This window comes from Penaeus vannamei, chromosome 21 (genome assembly GCF_042767895.1).
Source record: "Penaeus vannamei isolate JL-2024 chromosome 21, ASM4276789v1, whole genome shotgun sequence".
NCBI classification, from domain to species: Eukaryota; Metazoa; Arthropoda; class Malacostraca; order Decapoda; family Penaeidae; genus Penaeus; species Penaeus vannamei.
The window spans coordinates 643,778-656,277 of NC_091569.1; the positions used below are offsets into that span (position 1 = coordinate 643,778).

General features: G+C 50.1%; 1 protein-coding gene across 2 annotated transcripts in view; it reads left to right on the top strand.

The window, feature by feature from the left end:
* Nucleotides 1-12,242, top strand: part of dyl (transmembrane protein dusky-like) — a 27,353-nt gene extending 15,111 nt beyond the window's left edge. For both annotated transcript variants that reach the window (XM_027371046.2, XM_027371047.2), the window contains exons 2-7: nt 1,336-1,396; nt 8,806-8,994; nt 9,149-9,234; nt 9,490-9,670; nt 9,779-9,856; nt 9,961-12,242. In XM_027371046.2, coding sequence (XP_027226847.1) covers nt 1,343-1,396; nt 8,806-8,994; nt 9,149-9,234; nt 9,490-9,670; nt 9,779-9,856; nt 9,961-11,082 — 1,710 coding nt within the window. In that variant the 5' untranslated portion in view covers nt 1,336-1,342 and the 3' untranslated portion in view covers nt 11,083-12,242. The remainder of the gene's footprint in view (nt 1-1,335; nt 1,397-8,805; nt 8,995-9,148; nt 9,235-9,489; nt 9,671-9,778; nt 9,857-9,960) is intronic.
* The last annotated feature ends 258 nt before the right edge of the window (nt 12,243-12,500 follow it).

Consider the following 12,500-nt stretch of genomic DNA (forward strand, 5'->3'; position numbering starts at 1 on the left):
GAGGGGCTGAGGGGGGCGAGGGAGAGGAGCTGAGGGGAGAGGGAGAGGGGCTGAGGGGGCGAGGGAGAGGGAGAGGGGCTGAGGGGGGGAGAGGGAGAGGGAGAGGGGCCGAAGGGGGTAGCCAAGTCCAGCCCAAGATCGCGCCGTCGCTATCATTGTGGTCGCAGGAACCTCGAATCTCCCCGCTACCTCGGCAACATACGTCACCCGCGAACTCCCTTCCCGCGGACCGTTGTCTGTCCACCGTCTCCTGCTTCGGTGGCTGAGGACCCGACCACCCTGACGCCCTGTTTGCCCCTGGCGACGCGGTGAACAATCTTGAACATTTGCCTTTACTTCGTGGCTGACTAGATGCCCCTCAGCCCCCCCATCAGACGTCCTACAGAGATATAAGGAACACTTACCCTCCAACACCTATCCCTTCGCTACATTTAGTATGACACCTTCGCTACACTTGGTATTACCTGTACCCGCTACACTTACTATTTCCAACACCTGCGCTGACACTCCGCCTTGCCCGAAATGCACGCCCTCTGGAGAAAACGTCATACACCTGCCGCAAGAGAAACGCAGCGGGGGGAGGGGGAGGAGGGGGTGGGGAAAGCGACCCTCTGCCGCTGACGGACCGTGACTTCGAGGCGTCAGGTGGGAGCGGGTTGGGGCGGGGGTGCTGGGGACGAGGAGATACGGCGACCATCGCAGTCTGGGAAGCTACGTTACACCAAACTGTACCTGAAATGGACAGTTCCGACGAGCGCGGGACCAAGTTGGTCGGTATTTTGGGGAGAGAATGAATTTTAAAGGTGTAGCAGGCGATAAAATGATGTTTATGTTTTTTATTTTCCGCGAGAGAACCTGAATGGAATGAAATCCAGGTCGTAATGTTGTATATTTATGTATTATATTTATTGTCATCATCACCATTATTATTATTATTGTTTTAGCTGCTATGGCTCGCTTCTCATCACTAGGAAAAGCAATTTCGAAAGCACAAGCTTTTACTGCATCACGTGACTTTGGCGTCTCTCGGAAAAGTATGCAGTTTAGCATTATAAGCTATAATTATTTGAACTGTTACGTAGACCTTTGTTATAAAAAAAAATCCCAATGCATAAAAAATGGGAACTGATTTGTACAGTGTATGATTGACAGACACTTTATCAATATGGTAAAGTGTTTCGTCACTCAATTAGCTATATGTTGAAAAATTTAGTCAAGTCAGTCTGAAAACCATAGCCACTGCAGTATTCGAAGCTCAGTTGACAAATACGCCTTTATTTTTACTTTTATTTCCATTCTCTTCAACATTTTAAATATATTTTCTCCTCTCCACAGAGCCACAATGAAGGGCAGTCGAACACTTCTACTATTGCTGGGATGTCTCGCCTTAACACAGGTAAGGAGCGAGAAAGTGCATATCTTTCATTGATGCAGAGAATAATATGGGCAGCGTTTAATGATGCATTGTTTGCCCTAAAAACCGTCGGTGTATTCATCAGATCTTTTCCTCGACCTACCTTTGTCTTTCATCTGTCCATCTGTTGATTCGTGGTTGTTTTTTCTCTACGTAACTTTCTGTCTAAGCTCGTTCTACGTCTGTCTTCGTGCGTGTAACTTTCTGTCAGTATAGACCCACTTTTGCGCGAGCGTGTCTCCGCGTGCCGCTTTTTTCGCTCCTTCCCGTTTTCTTGTTCAACTTCCTTCTCTCGGTTGTTTTGCTCCGCGTTTTCTCCGCAAGGACCCGGATGTGAGGAGGCGGGGAGGAACGAGGGACTTTCTCCCAGCTCAGTTGCCAGCGCAGGCGGGGCTGGCAGCTGGAGGAGGGATGCTGCGATGTGACCGCTGCGCCGCGGACTTTCTCCAAGGCCCTCGTGACGCATGGCGGCCGGAGCACAATAGGCCTATTGTCTACAGCGGACTGATTAATTGTTTAGAAATGTAGCTCTTAGGACATTGTCAAACGCATACACACGCATACGCACGCGCCCAATACACACACACACACACACACACACACACACACACACACACACACACACACACACACACACACACACACACACACACACACACACACACACAATCAAACAAACAAACTTACATGTCATCACGCAGCAAACTGAATACTTCTCAACATTTTCTCGGACCTTCCTCCAATTAAGATGTTTTTGAGCCGAGTCCAGGCGAGGAAGAGCCGGGAATGAGCCAAACACACACCGCTCGCCTCGCCTTAAGAGCCAGGAGATCCACTAAACAAACCCCGTTGGCCAACTGAACAGAATTATGGCTCAGTCTAACGTGTAATTGCTTATTGTTGCATCAACCGTATAGCAGAAGCAGGGGCGTCCAAGAGAGTTCCGTTGAAAGAAAACTGGTTAAGAAAGATCGGATTTTTGACGTAAAAGGAAAAAAAAGTTAATTCTGTCAGTATGATTTTGAGGGAGAAGTGTTAAGAATTATGTTATTATATTCATTTTCTGCTGAGAAAGGGTATTAGAATCCGTCTTTATTAAATTTGTATCGAGAGAGAAGTAATAAACTTTGGCCGTATTCATGTGCTGAGAATTTCTGTCAGAGCCTTCATTCTGCGGTGGGAGAGTCATGTCAAGAATTCTGCCAATAGATTCGTTTTACGCTGAGAACGAAGTATTAAATTCCGCCACTGTATTAATTATGCGGCGAGAACGGCTTCCAAGACACACTGCCATGAATCTGCACAACAGCTAACTGACCCAGTCAATGGCTCGTAAAGTCTGCGGTCACTTTGCTTACTGACTGACTCTCCCACCTACATTACGCGCCGAGTCTTGCCCTACGAGAGAATTCCACTTAAGTTAGGCCTCTTCTCGTCCCCCCCCCCCCCCCACCGATGTAAGTGGCTGACGGAGCGGTTATGTGCTTGCTCGTAACGTTTACGAAGGAAAGACAAAAAAAAAAAAAATCGGGAGACATTTAGGTTTGATAAGGGCAAGAGGAGCCATCTGTTGCGCGGCTAACTGTCCATTCGACCTTCCGCTGGTGTGTGTGTGAGTGTGTGTGTGTGTGTGTGTGTGTGTGTATGAATGTGTGTGTGTGTGTGTATGAGTGTGTGTGTGTGTATGAATGTGTGTGTGTGTGTGTTAAAGTGTGTGTGGGTTCGTGTGTATGCATGAATGTGTGTGTGTGTGTTAAAGTGTGTGTGTGTGTGTGTTAGTGTGTGTGTGTGTGAGTGTGTGTGTGAGTGTGAGTGTGTGAGTGTATGTGTGAGTGTGTGTGCGTGTGTGTGTGAGTTTGTGTGTGTGTATGTGTGTGAGTGTGAATGTGTGTGTGAGTGTGTGTGTATGAGTGTGTGTGTGTGTGTGTGTGTGTGTATGTTAGAGTGAGTGTGTGTGTGTGTGAGTATGAGTGTATATGTGAGTATGTGTGTGTGTGTGATAAATAGAGAGAGAGTGTTGTGGTTATGTGTCTGTGCTTTGTGTAAAAGAGTGTGATGGGTTTATATCCGATGTTTCTGACACACCAGCAGTAGTTTGACTTCGAAATTGTGTTATTACTCTCCGATCGGATCGTAGTTCCTTCCTTACCTATCAAAGGGTAGCTTTTATATTTAAAAATACCGGATCAGATGCTCGATTCAATCCGAATTAGATTATATGTTCAGATATCGCTCTGCGGTTTGAAATCTCGTTCAAACGGCAATTGTCATTAATGAAGTTCTTCCTTATGGCGACATTCTCTGCTCTACACGTTAACAAGTTCTTAATATAGTAGCAACATAGCAGTGCCTCATCGTTTGGGTTGTTAGTCCCTTGGTCCAAGCCTTCAGTCGCCTCCCTTTCAGCCGTAAGACCCAACCGTCAGCCCCAAGTCCAAGCCTACCCGTTCAGCCCTAGGCCCAACCCTCCAGCCCTTCGGTCCTGTCCACCCCATCAGCCCTAGGCCCAACCCTCCAGCCCTTCGGTCCTGTCCACCCCGTCAGCCTTAGACCCAACCCTCCAGCCCTTCGGTCCTGTCCACCCCGTCAGCCCTAGACCCAACCCTCCAGCCCTTTGGTCCTGTCCGCCCCGTCAGCCCTAGACCCAACCCTCCAGCCCTTTGGTCCTGTCCGCCCCGTCAGCCCTGGGCCCAACCCTTACGCGGTGCGTCGTGGGCCGCCGTGCCGAGGGCCCGGCCCCGAGTGACCGCACCAGTTGCCGGGAACAGTTATGGCGCCCCCGTCGACGCCCGCGCTGCCAGACACCACGCGTTTTTGCTGTCTGTGGCCTTCCTCGAGGTGACTTATGCGCGCGGCCGGAATAGCTGTTTGAGGGACTTTATTTCCCCCTTAAGCTTAAATTCCGAAAGCAAGTGAAAGGGAAGAATAACGAAGAGAAGCAACGAGGAGCCGGAGGAGGAGGCCGGTCGCTCGGCGCGGCAACAGATGGCGCTCTCTCGCCCGGGATACCGTATGGAATCGTAAAGTGATAGAACCTCACCTCTGTAAACAAGTGATTATGGCCCAAGGGAAGGAGGCAAAAATGAGAGAGAGAAAAAAAGGCTCGATTCATCAAATAAAACTGTTTACCATCGAGATGAACTTTGCTAAATCATTCTCTTCTTCCGTTACAAAGTTACACCTTGGCGATCACAGGTGCCAGGATAAGGGCGCCGCCGTCGCAGGTGCCAGGCACGGCGCGCCCCGCGTGTCACGGACCACGTGCCAAACAGTCAGCGCGGGGTGTAGGTTAGGTACTGGATTGATATATATAAATATATATGTATATGTATATATTTATGCATGATATATATATATATATATATATATATATATATATATATATATATATATATATATATATATATATATGTGTGTGTGTGTGTGTGTGTGTGTGTTTTCACGGCCCTAATATATATACATATATATATATATATATATATATATATATATATATATATATATATATATATATATAGAGAGAGAGAGAGAGAGAGAGAGAGAGAGAGAGAGAGAGAGAGAGAGAGAGAATTAAAAAGAAACAATTATTCAGTCCTTTATTTGTCTTGTACATTTCCCTGCAACGCCACCGATGGCTCGTAACGACGAAGCAAACTTTTATTTGATCCGCAACTGAATGAAAGTTTCCGAAGCCAGTTTTTGAGTCGAGTCTCCGCGAAAGGGAGCAAGTGGAGTAGGACAGCAAGCAGCATAAGTGGCAGCATGAATGGCCAGACGCCGGAAAACTAGAGTGGAAGGACCGGAAGAGAGAGTGGCGCCATCTTGGAATCTCGGATCTGTTACATTTTTTTGTTGTTCTCTCTCTCTTTCTCTCTCTCTCTCTCTCTCTCTCTCTCTCTCTCTCTCTCTCTCTCTCTCTCTCTCTCTCTCTCTCTCTCTCTCTCTCTCTCTCTCTCTCAATTCAGTCTGTCTGTGCTGTCTTTCTCTCTTTTCTTCTTTGTGTAAATTCTTTTTTTCTTTCTTTCTGTTTCGCACTTTCAGTCCCTCTCCCTTTCTCTCTCTCTCTCTCTCTCTCTCTCTCTCTCTCTCTCTCTCTCTCTCTCTCTCTCTCTCTCTCTCTCTCTCTCTCTCTCTCAATCTCAATCTCAATCTCTCTCCCTCTCTCTTTGTTTGTGTGTGTGTGTGTGTATGTATGTATGCATGATTGTACTTGTACGTGTGTGTGAAGCCGCAGAATTCACCGGCGCCGCAGCCTTGTGACACACAAAGCGAAGCCTCGATACAGCGGATGCCTGAGCCGGAGAGGTCTATAAATATTTTGTTTTTCCTTTTCCTTATCTTTCTTTTCCCCCCCAATATTCTTATCTTCGTTTTTTGCTTTATTGTCGGATCATTTGTCTCTGTTACCCGTTTGTGATTACTTTTAAATGCGAGAATTGTGACGTTCCTTATTCAATGTGTTGTGGCCCCGCGCTCTCTAAGCCGAAATGTATGTGCCATATTCTATGTCGAATCGCCATAGGCCCGCGGTCTCTATGTCTATTTGCCTGTGCAGTATTTAGGTCTCTCGGCCTGTATACATGTACTGTAATTTACTCTCCCTAGGCCTACATGCACGTGCCACATTCTATCTCCCTAGGCCTATATGCACGTGCCGTATTCTAGGTCGGATTGCCTTGGCCCCGCGCTCTCTAGGCCTTAAGTACCGACGTGGGAAGAGAGCGTCGTTGGCCCAGAAAAAAAGCTGTTTTCATGGCCCTAATTACCGTTCGTCTCGTTCGCGTGTTTGTTTACGCTCCCAGTAAGAAGAATATACCAGGGCTCGTTGAGGTGCTTCATCGCTTCATTTTGAAAATGTGTATGTGTGCGTGTGTGTGTGTGTTAGTGTGTGTGTGTGTGCGTGTGTGTGTGTGTGTGCGTGTGCGTGCGTGTGTGTGAGAGAGCAAGAGAGCCACACATTGCCGACAAACAAGTCCAACATCCACATAGCAGTCTGGGCGCTCGGTTCGACGCCCTGCAACGCGATCTCGGCGGCGGAACCTGCTTCGTTCTGCCTCTCCGTTTCCTCGTCCTCTCCTTCGCGTCGCCCAGAGTCACATTACCCACGCCCTCTTCTCCCCAACGCGCCCATTCTGTACCGCGAGGACTCTTTGGCGCACCGGGTTCGGGAGAGGCGAGGCCCGCGCGGTTCGGCACGCGGGCCCGGCGTCCGAACCGCGCGGGAGTCCTCGATCAGGTGCGGCGGCGGTCTGTGGGGACGAGGCGGGGGGGGGGGGGTCCAAGCAGGGGTGGGGGAAGGTTTCCAAGCAGAGGGGAACCAAGCACGTGTGGCGCCGCTGCCTGACCTAGTGAGGCGGCCGGGTCACTGTGCCACGCTCCCGCACTCCCTCCTACCCCCCTCCTCCACATTCCCCTCTCTCTTTTTCTCTCTTTTCTTCTCTTTCCCTCTGGTTTCTCTCTCTCTCTCTCTCTCTCTCTCTCTCTCTCTCTCTCTCTCTCTCTCTCTCTCTCTCTCTCTCTCTCTCTCCCTCCCTCCCTCCCTCCCTCCCTCCCTCCCTCCCTCCCTCCCTCCCTCCCTCCCCTTCCTGCACTCTTTCCCTCCCTCCCTCCCTCCCTCCCCCTCCAACCCCTTCCCGCACTCATTCCCTCCGTCTCCGTCCGGTGCGGATAACTTCAATAAATTCCGCTCTCATAAACCCCTGAAGAGGAATCAAAAACTAAGAATCAAATGACTCACGCCTTCGCCACCTCAAAACCCTTTTAAGCGGCGTCGGGAAAGAGGATTTCGTCATCGCTTATGGATTTATGGAATCGGAACCTGTGACGGTTAGCCCGCGGAAATTCGAATTCCTTTTTCTCGCGCGCTCGCTCTCCAGGCTTATGTTTTTCCTTTTTTTTTTAGGGGGGGAGGGCAGTCGACGAAGATATTTCCTATTTTCCTAATAAATACCGATTCGCAAATTGAAAATGCATCTGTTGGACTAAGCTTTTTTTTATGAATATTATTGTTAAGTACTCGTATATATTGCAGCTTGCCCCGGTGTTGCAACTCAGTGTTTCTGCATCATTACTGATTTATCCCTTGTTATATAATCATTGCTTTTCTTTATCTCACGCGGTTTCCTGCTTCTGCAATTGAAAAAAACCACGATCTTGTGCGTCTACCAAAGCTACACCAAGCAGACGGAAAAACAGGAACACGAGACACGAGCTGCTTTCGCCCTTTCTCGTTGCCAGCTCACCCGGAAGCCTTACTACCCCTCCCCCTCCTGCCCCTTGCCCCTACTCCCTACCCCTGGCCCCTACCTTCTCGTGCCTTCTCCCTCCCACACCCTACCCCTGGGCCCCTACCTTCTCGTACCTTCTCCCTCCCACACCCTACCCCTGGGCCCCTACCTTCTCGCCCTTCTCCCTCCCACACCCTACCCCTGGGCCCCTACCTTCTCGCCCTTCTCCCTCCCATACCCTACCCCTGGGCCCCTACCTTCGCGCCCCACACCTCCCTCCTTCCCCTCCCCCAGGGTCCCTCGTCCCTCCCTGGCATTTGGTGTGTCATTAGTGTCATCAATGTCCGCTTGATTGGCATGTGTCTGCTCGCTCTGAACTTCCTCTCCGTGACCTTGCATCGTCATACCGCCGTTGCTGCGGGCGAAAGAGGCCGTCGCTGGTGTGTCTCTGTTTTATTCATTCATTCTTTTATTTTCATTTTATTTTTGATTTTATTGGTATAATTTTGTCCCGCACTTCCTCGCGTACGTTCGAAGCCGGGCGGGGGGAGGGGGGAGAGGGGAGGGTCATCTTTAGCTGAATGTAATGATATATTAAAACTTTACATTGCACATTTTCTTTAAGGCGTTTCTTGTCGAGACGAAATTATCAAAGGCTGATGTGCGCGCTTACAAATATGTTGAGTAATAAAGTTGAGTAACACACACACACACTCTCTCTCTCTCTCTCTCTCTCTCTCTCTCTCTCTCTCTCTCTCTCTCTCTCTCTCTCTCTCTCTCTCTCTCTCTCTCTCTCTCTCTCTCCTCTTCCCGCTCCCTCCCTCCCTCATTCTCAGCCCCTTATCTCTCCTCCTTGCCTCCTTTCCTCTCGCTTCCGAATTTCCTCTTTGATCCAGCGTTCGCCAGAGGGAGGGCGCGGAGGCCGCCTCCCCGCCCGCGCTCGGCTGACCCACTGGCCTTCCTCCCGCCTGCTCCTTCGCTCCGCGCCCGCCTCTCCGCGCGATCATGTGCACGCACGCTGGCCGTCGCTCTTCTCTCTTTCTCTTCTGATGTTGAATGTTACGTTAATAGCCTTTGATGAGCAGGATAGGGATGCTTGAGGCGATCATTCTCACCGTCTATTTTTTTCATGTGAGAGTAATGTTTTATTTTTTTCCTTTTCAGTCTCAGTCATACGACCAGAATGCGCTGGACTCCTCGGCCCTCCCAGTCGAGCACCGGGGAGGAGACAGCTACGGGCCCCCGCTGGCGGGCCCTCAGTTGGGCGGACCTCAGATCGGTGGGGTCCCCGGGGTACCAAATGACCCCTGGCCCCTCACCCAGCCTGACATGCCGACCATCAAAAACCTACAGGTGCGATTTCGCTGAATAACAAGGAATTCTTTGAAACTGTTTGTCATCTGCTTGGTCTAAAATAGTGACATAATTATTGGTGTATGAAAGGAGTCTTCGTATATCCAATGCTAGTCTATTAGATAAACTGAAGGTTTATTCTTTTGACCCTCAGGTTCAGTGCGAGAAGTCATTCATGCGAGTCTCGGTGGAGTTCGACCGCCCCTTCTACGGCATGATCTTCAGCAAAGGCTACTACAGGTACGTCGAGGCGAAGGGCATTGTGCATTCTTTATTTCTGGCACTTCGGTGATGGTTACCGTGACCCCCTAAATCGAGAGCTTTCTCTTCAACCTTTTGGCAATGATTATAGCGATTCCTACAATCGAGTAATTTGTCGCAGACTCTTATAACGACCCTTTAAATGGAAGGGCATTGTCACTGACCCTTTTAGTATTACTTAAAACTCTCTCAGGCTTAAAGGCTCTGTCTCTGACCCTTCGGTATTCCTTGCAGCGACCCCAACTGCGTGTACGTGCAGCCCGGAACAGGAAACCTGCAGACGCAGTTCAGCATCAACCTGAACAGCTGTGGAATGACCTCCTCGTCCAGCACTGCCAACTACGGCCAGCCAACTCCTTCGGGAACCTTCATCGAGAACACGATTATCATTCAGTACGACCCTCTTGTTCAGGAGGTAGGTTCTTCAGAGACAATTCTCTATGAATTAACATCAGAGTATTCTTGGTTGAATGAAAAGGTTCTGGATATCGAACGGTGCATTTGATGATGATGCTTTTCACAGGTCTGGGACGCTGCCAGGAAGCTCCGCTGCACCTGGTACGACTACTATGAGAAGTCCGTCACCTTCAGGCCCTTCCAGGTTAGTGCTCGATAAAGATCTCCGTTGCTTTGGTTTGCCTTCCGTTGCCTTTATTTGCGGATAGTGAGAGTAGGTCGCCATCACTGACACTTCTCCGTTTCCAGGTGGACATGCTGAACGCCGTGACGGCCAACTTCCTGGGCGACAACCTCCAGTGCTGGATGCAGATCCAGGTCGGCAAGGGCCCCTGGGCCTCTGAGGTCTCCGGCATCGTCAAGATCGGCCAGACGATGACCATGGTGCTGGCCATCAAGGACGACGAGAACAAGTTCGACATGATGGTGCGCAACTGCGTGGCGCACGACGGCAAGCGGGCGCCCATCCAGCTGGTCGACGAGCGCGGATGCGTCACGCGACCCAAGATCATGGGCCGCTTCCAGAAGGTCAAGAACTTCGGCTCCTCCGCCTCCGTCGTGTCCTACGCCTACTTCCAGGCCTTCAAGTTCCCCGACAGCATGAACGTGCACTTCCAGTGCGTCATCCAGGTCTGCCGCTACAGCTGCCCCGAGCCGCAGTGCGACGGCGGAGTCCCCCCTCCGGCCCTCGGCTACCAGGCGGCAGGCAGCGAGCAGATCCCCGTGGGGCTGCCCGATCCACGCCGCCCCAACGTCGACCTTTCGGGCAACGTCGCTCCCCCGCAGAGCGCCCAGCGCAAGTCCGGCGACGACGAAGGCATCCTGCTCGACTCGGAATCCGGCGAGATCCCGGTGCCCGTCAGCATCCCCATCCAGGAGGAGCGCCTCAACTTCCCCGCCCGGAAGTACCCCAACGTTAACCGCCAGGGCACGCCCATGGACAGCGCCGGGCGCCCTCGGTCCATCAACTTGGACGAGGAGGAGGAGGACTTCGAGAACGAGGAGGGCGAGGAGCGTGTGAGGCGGTCGGCCGTCCTGCACGTGTACCGCCGCGCCGCGCAGGAGATGACGGACGTGTCGACGGCGCGCGTGATCCAGGTGGTCGCCCCCGGGGACGTCGCCTTCAACCTGAACTCAGCCAACGAGACCGTGGTCGTGTCGGAGCCGGTCGACGACGCCTCCAACATCTGCATGTCGGCCACGGGCTTCGCCGCGGGCCTGGTCATGCTGCTGCTGGTCCTCACCATCGCCTGCCTGGTCGCCTGCTTCCTGTACACGCGCGTGCGGACTTTCAACGCCAAGGGCGGTGTCACCACCTTCGTGCAGGGCTTTGACAACCCCGAGTTCGTGAAGGTGGCAGGTGGCAACTAAGCCGCCGGTCGCCTGAAACTCTGCACTGTGCCATAACGCCGCCCTGACGCCAGGAGTCAGTTGTTTCGCTGGTGCCCACGCGTTCCTCGTCATTGTTACTTCACTGTCAGCCACGGCGCTGACGCCTCGACCTTCGCCGTCGCGCCACACGGCCGGCTGCGGCGAGGGTCTCCACTAGGGTGGTGACGGCCTCTCCTACACTCCCCTTCCTGGCCTCCCTTTCCGGAATACTCCCTCAAGACCTCTGAAAGATTCCTTCCGCCAGAGCAGTGCGTCTCCGCGAAGGGTCCGTCTCCCCGACGCACGGCAGCCTCCAAGCGCTGTCGCATCCCTGCACGCCCAGCAGCCACAGCTTTACTACAGTTACCAATCAATAACTAGAGCGCCTGTCACGTACAGTGGTAGCCTCAGCCTGCTGGAAACCTGGAGTCCTTTCAACTCGAGACACACTGCCCGCCCGCCGCTCTGCTCTGGCTCAAACTCCTTTCGATCTTCGTACATTGTTACTGTTTTATATTTTTTTATATATATTTTTTGTTTTCATTTGTGTCTCTTTTCTTTTGATGCTTAACAATTTAAGTTAGCAATGTTATTAACTTATGGAATTAGCTGGTCTTATTCCACGTAACTTATGACCTATTTAAGAAACTTTTTTTTGCATTATAGCACACACTGATTTTCCTCGGATCAAGATTTTTTTTCTTTTTTTTTTGACGAATTTCCAGGAAAATGAGTGACGAGTGATTTACATTATTTTCCCCTCACATGACTAGATTTTGGTAGAGCCATATTTTCAACCATTTTACGTACTTGTATTTTTTTTTTCTCGAGAGCACCAAATATATTTAATTGGATGTTAAACCTGAAATACCGAGTGTAATTCTGTATGCATGGATTGCACTGTACTATTTGGCATTTGTACTGAGTATTAGTTAGTAGCGCGTGTGTGTGATTTTTAGTAATTTTTCTGTCTGTTTTCCTCACGTTTTGAAGTCAAAGAACCAAACTTCACTTGGATGTGGAGGCGAGTCGGACCCGAATGCTTTCATGAAGGTCGGCTCACTTTGGGTATTTTTCATTATTTATTGTAAATATTTAATGATATTTATTAGTTCAATGTAATATTTATTTGTAAATCTGTAATAAAGTAATGAAAATATTTACGTGTTTTCCGTTGCCTGGTTCCTCGTTCGCAGAACATCATGTTTTTTATGTAATATATATATAAATATAAATATATATATATATATATATATATATATATATATATATATATATATATATATATATATATATAATTGTGTGTGTGTGTGTGCGTGTGTGCGTGTGTGCGTGTGTATCAATATATATTTGATCCATCTTAAGACAGGCGAGTGGATACATAAATGGAATGCAAACAAAGCAATAAGCATACACAT